The following is an 11,166-nucleotide window of genomic DNA, read 5'->3' as shown; positions in this document are numbered from 1 at the left end:
GAAGATTCCATCCATATGAAAACCAAATTCATTTACATCCAATCACAAATACTTACAAATGTGCGCATCTATATATATATATAGGGTCATGTTCAATGGCAAACTTTTTAGCAAACTTTTTGGCAAAACTTTTTCAAAACATGAGTTAGAAGTTTTGAAATGGGCTGATTTTTCGTGAGGATGATCTCTACGGTGAGGAGATCATCATCACCAAAAATCAGCCCATTCCAAAACTTCTAACCCCATCAAAAACAGTTTACAAAAAATGGACGGTCCATGATTTTTCAACTTGTAAACATGGGTTAGAAGTTTTGGAATAGCTAAAGTAAAGCTATCAAGCAAGCAAAAGGTAAATTTTAATTTATACAGTATAATTTATGAAAATTCAACAGAAAGGAAAAGATAAAATACAACATAGAGTGCCAAGCTATGGTCACTTTCAAGTCTTGAGTTGAGGAGAATCTCGTGGAAACGATGGTATGAGATTTTAGTCAAGTTCTAATCAGGGTTATTTTAGTCATTTATCAAAATATGAGATTTTTATTTTTAATTTTGAAAATATCCAATTTGAACCTACATGTTTTCTATTGTTATGGATTATTTACGGATTAAAAAAATATTGGTATGTGTTACTTCAAAATGAAAAGTGGGAGCGACAGTTAACAGGTGTATTTTGATTATTTTTGAAAAAGTTAAGATGTTTCTATAACACGTCATGCGGGTCTAAATGTTTTTTTGTTTTTTTGTGTGCAAAGTATAAAAAGGTGATTCTAGGTTATTCTATGGGCTCTAAAAAAAATCATATATAAAAAAAATAATAATAGTAATAATAATTAGAACATTACGCATCACCACTAACAAAGTTATTGCAACTTGTGAGGAGCAGATAGATCAAGCGAGCAAAAAATGGGGTGTCTACAATGTACAATTTTAGTTGGTGATAACCTTGTCAACATGCAGAATATGAAATGAGTTGAACTCAACAATTCATTCAATTTCATGTTTGGTATGACCGAGATGTCCCATGTTATGGTTATTTAATATTTTACTAAATTAGTTCTTGGATTCCCTTAAGTAATGTCAATCCTAAGGAATCTTACACAAAATAAAATAGGGACAAAGAGTTTTTTGGAAAGATGATTTTCATTTTTTATTTTTTATTTTTGGTTAAGAAGGGTATCTGAGCCAGCTTACACGAACCAACTATTCTCTCCTCCCCGAACAAGGCTTTTGAAACAGGACTTGTAACCCTGTAATCTGTGGCCATCAAATATTAGTAATCGGTGGGAATCGAACTTGAGATCACAAGGGGAGCAAACCCCTTAATTATTTATAGAGAGGGGTAGAAAGTGAGTCAAGAGATGCATTTGAAGATTGTTGCAGGGTGTTGATCAAAAGGGAAAACTTGACCTAATATGTTTCTTCAAGGACAAGATTATACCGCATTATTAATCACTAATAATAGTATAGTGGAATTATCATGAGGTATGTTAATTTGTTAAGAAATTGATGGTTGATAATTACATGAATCAATATTTATTATTTAAAACCATTTACATAAATATGTAGGTGGCCAAGGGCTCAATTTCTTGGTCTTTAAACTAATTGCTTATGCAAACGATACTTTTGTACGATTGCTTCCCAAATTTCTCATTTTGCATTTTATTTCCATAAAAATAAAATTGAACAAGTTTATATAAATGAGAGTGGAAAGAAGAATTACCAATTTAATTTTGGGTTCGAGAAGTAATTTTGGTCGTACTATTTAATGATACAAAGTTCCCAAGAATATTTCCGTAACAATATTATCGTTGTCATAGGAGTCTAATTCCAAAGATTTGAGGTTGACTAAACGAAAGAAGGAAAATCATTACCATCATCTGATCAGATCAATTGAAATAAAGGAGAAAAAAGATACATATATCTATAATTGAAATGTTCCAAAACTCAAATTCATCTATTACAATAGTTCTAAATATGCATCAATAAAGCTAAGCAACATGATATCACAGCTTCATCAACGGTGCTAATTGTTGCAACCGATGAAGCCAATCTTTACTAACAGAACAAAACAATGTCCCCACAATGGAAGCAAACAGAACAGAACTTCATAGTAAACCTATTTAATCACACTTGAAAAAAGCAATCAAAGCGTTCTCTCAGGATTCTCATTGATGATCTCAACATTCAGGGAGATCAATTGGTTTAGATTCTAAGGATTGCAACTCCCCAACTCCATTCTCAACTAGAAAAGCCATTGCCAAACCCCAAGTGATATGAACATCTAAGTGACAATGCATCAACCAAACACCTGTTTTGAACACAAAACAAACAAGAAATTTCAATATGAAATTGATGGCAAAATTGGATAGAAAAAAAAAAGTCTATATTTTTAAGTAATTCACCTGGATTATCCGCGACAAAACGAATAACTGCCCATCCACCAACGGGTACTCCAACAGTATTTCGAAGAGGTGGATCAACAAGGTTGAATTTTGATGTATCAGTCTTGGAATTGAAATTCCCAAATCCCTCTGCTAGAATGTAGAAATCGTACCCATGGAGATGAATAGGATGGTTCTCAGTAGTGAAAATGCTTGTACCCTGCAAAACAATTTGTACCCTCGAACCGTATTTCAACCTATAGACCTTGGTCCCAGGAACGGGCGTCCATAGGGCTCGGCTCACGTTACCTGTGTAATCGAATTGCAATGGTGGTGCGGTCGGGAAATCTGAGGTGAAAACTCCATTGGCTCCTTGGGAGTGTGCTTCAAGTATGGAAAAAGTGGATGGAAGCGTGAATGATACATTGTTCATGCTAGCGGTGAAACGGGTTCCATTCGGACCTTGACACTTGGGACCCGGTGGACATGGGTTGAGTCCTAAACCAACTGTGATGAATAGGTTTTCGTCAATGTCGGTAGGGACTTCGACCTTAGAGGGACTTCTTAGGCTAGTAGTGAAGGATGTGGCAGTGGCTGTATCATTGTAGGCCGGAAGGCGTGGGAGAATGGGTTGGCTTGTTTTAGCTGGGCCAGGTATGGATTTGTATTGAAGGATTGCCGTTGTCGTGGTGTTGTCAAATGGTGCATTTTGGGCACTAGCATAGGCCCGAGCTGCGATGTAGTAGCGTCCCGCGGGCTGATCAGCGGTGATCAGGACATCAGTTGTCTGGCCAGGACCGAGCATTATGACCGAGGTGGTGAAAGGCTTAGTGTAAGAGGCATCGGTGGCAATGACTGTTAACATGTGGTTAGCGACGGTGAAGAATAGCTGTTGGTTTAAGGCGGAGTTGATGACTCGAAGGAGGTTGGTTTCGCTTGAATTCACCGAAACTACCACAGTATCTGCGTCACATTAGTAAATAACAATGCTTTAAGAACCAAATCAATGTTTGGATTGAAAATTAGTCAAATTGATCTGATCATAGTTCAAATTGGTTGGAGCATTTATGAAGAATTTTAGAAATATAATTTAAGTTTATTTTATTTTTATACAAAGATATATTATGTATTAAGATGTTATTATTAAATAACGTTTTCTTAATAGAAGTTAAAGTCAATCCCAATATATTTAGAGAGATTCTATTGCCACACCAACTTTTGCTAACGCCACCCCAATTCATTTTTAAATCTCAAAGAATTAGCACACATCTTGGGTTGGCGTTGGCAAAAGCTATTGAGTCCATTTGATGTTGTCTATATTTATCTTGAAAAGAAAAAATTTCAACATTTTATACTTGAAAAATGTTTATAAAACACCAAAGGCCGGCTCGGTCAGTTATATTTGAATGGAGTCAACTTAATTACAAAATCTGGTTGGACCACCATTTTAAGTGGTCGTTAAAGTTAGTGAAAGGAATGTGGGGGATATATAATTTGATTATTTGCCAAAAGTAATGTTATTTTGGTAATTTCAAAAGTAGGGCATAAATAAATGGGGGTGTGGGAAATGACCCAAAAAGACAGAGTTGGAGTGATCGGAAAATCAAATTTAGTGGATTTGGATCCTTTGGAGTAGATGTGGGTCCAATGTTATTTAATGCCTCTTGATTGAAAATATTAAACTTGATCCAATCCAACAGACCCGAATCTAAGGATGATTGATGATTCTAATGTGAAATGCAAATTCAACCCAACTGACCGACCTGATGGATCTGGATTAGTATGATCTGAATATGGATATATTTAGATCCGACCCTATTCGAAGGTAAGGATATTTTATAATAAATTGGATGGATTCTTCTAAAATGAATTATTATTTTATCAAGAAAATTCAATAATAATTTATAACAATTAGTAAAGAAGCAAAGCAAACCATTGCTAGAGCACTTATAGAGGTCTCCAGGTTGACCGTTGATGGTATAAGCGTCAGACACGTTCGGAGCAGCTCCAGTTTTCTTTGCTTGGTTTATAACATCAATGGGGTTGGCATCCCACCACTCTCCTGTCCATCATCATCATCATCACTCATGAGCATCTTGACCATTGTAAACAACAATTTTAAAACTCAACTCAAAAGAGTAAAAAATATATGAATTCATAAATAATCCTAATTTGATATAAATAGAAATAAATTTTTTTTTCTTCTGCACAAATTATTATATTTAACCAAAGAACATGGGTCGAGTTTATGACCAGAATCAGTGCAAATTCAATCTGACTTGACCAGTTTGGTTAGTTGACTCGGATGATATTTTTTAGTTGATTCAACAAATTGGTTTTATTGAGTTTCGGCAAAGAGTCATCTCAAAATTTTGTAGTTGATCAGAACTGAGTCTAGTTGACAAGACTGCTCAATCCCAGAGAAAATTGACTCAGTGCTTGAGAAAATTCCCAATTGACTCCGTAAGAGATTATCAACACCTAATTGAGTTATATAAAATAACCAAATATTACCAGGTCTCGCTCCATATAAATAGTGGGGCCTACCGAGGAAAAATGATGATAAAAAAAAAAAAAAAAAAAAAAAACACAAAATCCTCAAATCTTCCGGATACCTGCTTTCATTGTTGGGATTATGTCTTTGTTGACTTGATATATTATCACCAACTTTTTTACAAAGCAAACAACGACAAAAAGGAGAAAAAGGAAAATTTAAGGGGTTATTACGTACCTAGAAGAATTGGGGTTTCTTGTTTGGGCTTAGTGAAAGGGTAAGAGGAACCCTCTTTGGGATAGATAATTAAAGCTCCATACACAGTGGCTCTGAGCCATGAACTATGAGCATGCCACCACAATGTTCCTTCTTGTCCTTGAATGGTGAATCTGTAGGTATAACTCCCTCCTGGTCGGATCGGACATTGGGTCACAAATTCTGGTCCATCTGCCCACGCTGATCGTAATTGTCGAACCCCATGCCTCAAAAAAATAAAAATAAATAAATCAATAAGAAGGAAACAAAGCTTACCATATGCACACTCTTGTCTGCCCCATGTATTGCCTTTTTTTTTTTACATATAAAATAGTCCTACAAGCAATCTTTTTTGTCTTTAAGTGTTGAAAAATCAAGGATTTTACTATTATTTTATGATAATATTTTTTATATTTACAAAAAATGCCACCATACAGTGTAAAAAATAAATAAAACTCGACTAATGTGGACATGCTTGATTATGTATGCAATTACCAGTGAATGGTGACATTATACTGAGCTTTGTTCACAACTTTGACGACTAAAGTGTCTCCGTTTCTTACTTCCAAATTTGGTCCAGGGTACTGTCCGTTCACCGTAATTAAGTTATGGGTTTTGCATTGCCTCTTCACTGGTGTTGCTTGGACCTATTAAATCCAATCATTCAGTAACAAATCAAACCACAAATGAAGAAGAAGAATAAGAAGAAGAAGACATACCACAAAATCATGGAAGTGAGTTTCTGCAATGGAAAAGGATGGGCCTAAAGCAAAGAGAAGCAAAAGGCCTAGAAGAAGGCAAGAACACCATGGCTTCACAATGTTATTGTAAACCTCCATTTCTATTACAAGGTTTTGTTGAATGAAGTTTGAGATGATAATGCAATTGAGAGTAAGAGAGAAGTTCTATTTATAAGATTAATAAGGAGGAGAGGGAGTGTATCTTGAGTGAGGTTGACGTATTAGTATTCATACAAAAGGATGAATATAATCAAGCGTTACATGCGTAGATCGAGCAACTTAGTTTCAACACAACAGGAGAGTTGGTACAACCACTAGCCTAAACTTGCTTATGAAGTCTTCCCAAGGGTTTGAACTTCAACAAATCACCATTATTACAACGTTATTTTTATACAACCTAGACTTTTATTCTTAGTTACTAATTATCAAACACTAGCTTCTTGGAAGTATCCCAAAGAAAGAAATATTCACTTTCTTACCCTATGGTAAAGCACAATAGTCCAAGAATTTCTATTTTTTAAACAAAATTCATCTAGAATATGAACGTAGGGTAGTTTTCTATTTTTTTTGGACAAAATGGATGATGTGTTGATGGTTGCTTCAGGTTCTTAAAGTAAAGGGGGTCGTTAACTGCATCTTTTGCTTTATTACTATTTCACCCTTTCATTTGAGTGGTATAAGGTAAGAGGCTACAAAGTCTATGAGGGATATATATATATATATATATATATGGTTCACCAAATCACATTCTCAACCTTTCGATCCATGGGTTACCTCAACATTGGTATGTTTAGATCCTGTCATCAGTGATGATGATTTTGTTGCTTAATAAGAGGTGCCCACCAATTCAATTGGGAAAACAGATGAGTTGGTTTCACAAGTATACAGTGAAAGGGGTAGTATAGAACTGGAGAATTTTTATTATTATTTTACAAACTTTTCTTGTTAACCTGTTCTTTTCTTTATGTTATTCTACGAGTTTAGGTAAAATGTGGACAAAACCAAAGCTTGAATCAAAACTTTAGAAAACAAGAATGTCTGGACCTACTTTTTAGAGATATTTACAAAATGTGATCGACTTTTGACATATTTACAATGTTCATTTTAATTACCGAAACGTGAACAGTGAAGAATTTGGAGGTTTAAAATGATAATTTTGCAGGTTTCACTATTTTCAGCAAGATAGTCACTTTAAACCTGCACAATTGTCACTTTCAAACCTCCAAATTCGTTACTGTTCACATTTTGGTAATTAAAATGAAAAGTGAGCTGGAATTGTAAATTCGTCAAATTCAGCTACTTTTTATTGAGGACCTATAGTACTATTTAAAGGGTTTGATTGGTTCTTCATAATTCTCTTTGAAATAATTTATTTTCAAGACAGAAACAAACTAATTTGAATTAGACAGCCAGTCAAAATTGCACATGGATGGGATAAAGAAATTTGGAATTTTCAGTTAAGCTAATTGTGGAGGATATTTTTCATTGAGTACCAAGGGGCGACATGTGACACCTAGGGATTCGGGTTGGTATGGAGATCCGAGGGTAAACTCGGTCGCAAACCAACCATGGGCTCAGATTTCGATTGATTGATGGACTATCAAGTCAAGATTATGTGGTAAAATGGCTTAGGCAATCCAAATCCCAATAAAATAAGGGATTGGGCGTGGTTAATGGAGTAAAAAATTTTATTAAAGAAAAATCCCGAAAAGGAAGTGTAAATAAGGGGAACTGGTTCACCACCATTTAATTAAAGTGTGAATGGAAACTATAAAAGATTTTAAAATTCCATTTTTTGATTTGTAATGACTTACATATCCAAAAGATAAGGGAAAATGGTCTACCTAAAAAGTCTAAGGTAAGGAGGTTCAGTTGAGAGATAAAGAAGGTGTTAAGCGTCTCTCCCATCCTAAGATGATCACCAATAAATTGATCGAAACTGAGATTAGAAAACTCTCTTTGATTTTTGAAAGTAGAGAGAGTTATAGAAAGGAATTGAGAAAATTTTACTATAGTTTAATTTTGAGAAACGAGCAAATTAAGACAATGAGCAAGCTGAAAATGAAAGAAGGTGCTTGCTAGAATTTTTTTGTGAGTCAAGGAGTTTGGTGGAAATCCAAATGGATTTCGCCTTCTTGGATCCCAACACTCTTTTAGAGGCTTATGTGTTCACTTAGGAGCATTTTTTTTTATTGCTTTGACCCTTAGGAGGTATCATAAGTTGGATACCACCATAGAAAGATTAGAGACCTTATGCATGAGTTGTGTCCTCTTTAGGACTATTTTTTTGTTAGCTTAAAGAATTAGGTGTAGATTTAGATAGATCCCCACTTTTGACCCATAACAATTTTAGAGAAAATATTATTATATATGTGCACTTAGTGTATGCATGTAATGGACTTAGAAAGAGAAGATTACCTCCAATGAGAGATTACTTTCTAGTTCTTAAGTCATTAGGAAAGAATATAAGAAAATGTCTATTCTAGGAATTTAAATTTACAAGGAATTGAAAGAAAAAAGATGAACATCTACACTAAAAATTTAAAGCTTGAAAGGAAATCAAGGAACGATTACTCTAATGCTCTTATGGAGCTTATTGAGGACTTATAGAAGGAGATTACCTCTAGAAGGTTTTAATCTCTACTTCCAAGTCTTAAGCTAAATAAGATTAAGATCTACATTGCTAAAAGTAAGGAAAACTTAATAGTAAACTTGCTTGAATGTAAAAAATGGAGTAGGTATAGAAGGAAGGTTTAGAGAAGGATTACATAATAAAACCATAAAAATTATAACTACACCTATCTATTTTTATTTTTCTTCTTGGTTAGAGCTTTTTAGGTGTTTGAGAAAGGATTTAAAGAGAGTTTTGGTAGGCTAAAGAGTTTTGAGGAGAGACTTTGACATAATTTTGGATCACTTGAACTCCCAACCCATTTACCTTGGATGGGGTCCTATTTATAAGGTTTTGGGAGACCTTTGGGGAAAAACTTGTCCTAAATCCTAAAGTTTCAAATATTCTTATTAAAACCTCAATGAAAAATCCATATTGCTTCTCCTCTCATTGGTCTTGATAGTCTTTGACTAACCTATAGGTCTTACAAATCATGATGATCAAGAGAATATGATTGTAAAAGGCAACAAGTTCTAGAGAATTATATAGGAGGGTTAAAAATGTCTTAAGACACTGGCTTTGAAACAAATCCTAGAGAACTAGGCTAGATAGCATTTAAAAATATGTTTGGCCAAGGATGAGGTATGGCCAGGCTTAAATTCAGAATTCAAAAATGGCCTTCAAGCTCTATGGCTACTTGAAAATTAAGTTTATAAATGGTCCTACCATGTTTAAGAACGGTTTTAACCCGTTCCTAAATAAGGTGTCATTAATAATTAGGAATGATTTCGAACTATTCCCAAATACTATATTACATTCAAGTGTTCGTTTTCTCTTTTCTTTTTAAATGATTTATAACCATTCCTATATTTCACATTTGGGAACAAGTATATGAAAATTCTGGGGCTTCGTATTGTGGTAGTCCTAGAAGGGGGCGGGGGGGGGGGGGTAAATAGGATACTTAAAAATTTATTCAATTTATCCAATTTAAACTTAGATTGATAATTTCACTATGTGTTCTAAGTTATTCACCTAACCTTGATTTTGCATTTATGTCTCTAATTTACATTTAATGAAAATATACTTGAAATAAAAATATTTATTTTATCATGTCATTCAATAGTCCATTCATATAAGATTTACCTATACGACATTCATGGAATCTCATGACATTCAAGGCATTTAAGTGTAAATTGCGGAATCATAAAATATACATGAGACATAAGACTATAATGGTTTGATAATGTGCCTACATTCATTTTTACGACTTATCTATAGTTTGTAATATAATTGAGGTTTACTTAGAGTCTAAACATTCATGGCATGTCATACATAGCATAATATCCATTCATGTCATGTATTCATCTATGTATGACATGCCATGAATGTATGACATGGCATGTCAAGATAAGTAATTTTCTAGTGTTTTGGCAACATGCTTACATCTACTCTCAAGGTCACCTTCGCAAAGGTCTTGGTGTTCACTAATCAATGCGGTTTATGGTTCACCTCGAATCGTACATAGAATTTTTTATACCTAAGCTAAATTCTAAAACCTTAAGATTGAGATAAACGTATTCTCTCAAAATGTTGTGAGTTTTGTATTTCGAAAACTCATGAATCTCTACTATTGTCAAGAATAGGCTGAACCATGTAACCACATAAAAGGATTTGGAACTGAAAAACCAAATTAACAAAGACTTACTCAATGCTTAATGTTTGTCAGTAGCAATCTTGAGATCTTCGAGTCCTTGAACTCACACGGGCGTCTCGACTGTTGGATCTTCTAATCAAGCTTTTGAGTTTATCGACTCCTTTTGATTACTCCTTCCATCTTCTCATTTTTCTCCTTACTCCATGAATGTACCAATGTATGTGCAATGAAGGTTTGATAGTTGAAGTGGGATCTAATAAGATATCAAGATAGGCTGAGGAAAGGCTCACCTAATGCTAGACTCTCATGAAAGTTGCTTGTGTTGATGGTGCATTCAACTAAGGCATGATCCCCCAATGTTGTAAAGAGCACAAGTTCTCTAGGGATTGGTCCAACCCACAAATGAATTCAAGTGATGATTTTTATACACATTTTGAGGGATTTTTCTGGACCTAACGATGGTGCCGATAACTCAATGATAAAAAATATGACCGTTGGAGTACTCTATTGGCGGCCTTGGTAAAATATATCGCTTGATGTTAGGGCCCTTGGTCATTTTACCCTGTAGCACCAAGTAAATTATCAAAAAGCCATTTTAGGCCATTTTGGACCATTTGAGCTCTTGGAAGCTCCGATAATCAGACGGTTCGGGGATTATGAATATCTTACAAATATAAGATCCCCAAACACTCACCAAAGGTTGGGCCATGACCTAAGGGTGGTAAAATATCATTATAGCCATTTTGGGCCAAATTGAGCTCTTGAGAAGTCCGGTGATTTAATAGTTTAGGAATTTAGTAGATATTGCCTATATAAGATCCCCAAATGCTCTCCAAGAGTGGGTTATGGTCTAAGTGTGGTAAAATTATCAAAATACCCTTTATGACCATTTATGACTCCCAAAAGTTTCAATGAATGAATGGGTCAAGGAATAATATTTTTTTTTTCAATATAAGTCGATCTAACAATCATCTAGGTGTTGGGGAATTGTGTAAGTGGTCTCATTACCTTTTAGGTTTTGATCACAC

The 11,166-nt window shown here is 34.5% G+C and overlaps 1 protein-coding gene across 1 annotated transcript; it reads right to left on the bottom strand.

Moving 5' to 3' along the window:
• Positions 1-1,899: 1,899 nt before the first annotated feature.
• LOC147396404 (laccase-12-like) lies at positions 1,900-6,027 on the bottom strand. Its single transcript, XM_086451152.1, has 6 exons — positions 5,853-6,027; positions 5,629-5,780; positions 5,116-5,360; positions 4,318-4,446; positions 2,406-3,347; positions 1,900-2,311 (listed from the first exon to the last, which is right to left on the bottom strand). Exons 1-6 carry the CDS (start codon positions 5,970-5,972, stop codon positions 2,181-2,183), a joined length of 1,719 nt encoding a protein of 572 aa, XP_086307278.1. The 5' UTR covers positions 5,973-6,027; the 3' UTR covers positions 1,900-2,180.
• Positions 6,028-11,166: the final 5,139 nt, after the last annotated feature.

This window comes from Akebia trifoliata, chromosome 8 (genome assembly GCF_017979445.1).
Source record: "Akebia trifoliata isolate Shusen 1 chromosome 8, ASM1797944v1, whole genome shotgun sequence".
Taxonomy (NCBI): Eukaryota; Viridiplantae; Streptophyta; class Magnoliopsida; order Ranunculales; family Lardizabalaceae; genus Akebia; species Akebia trifoliata.
This window is presented reverse-complemented; position numbering and strand designations above follow the sequence as displayed.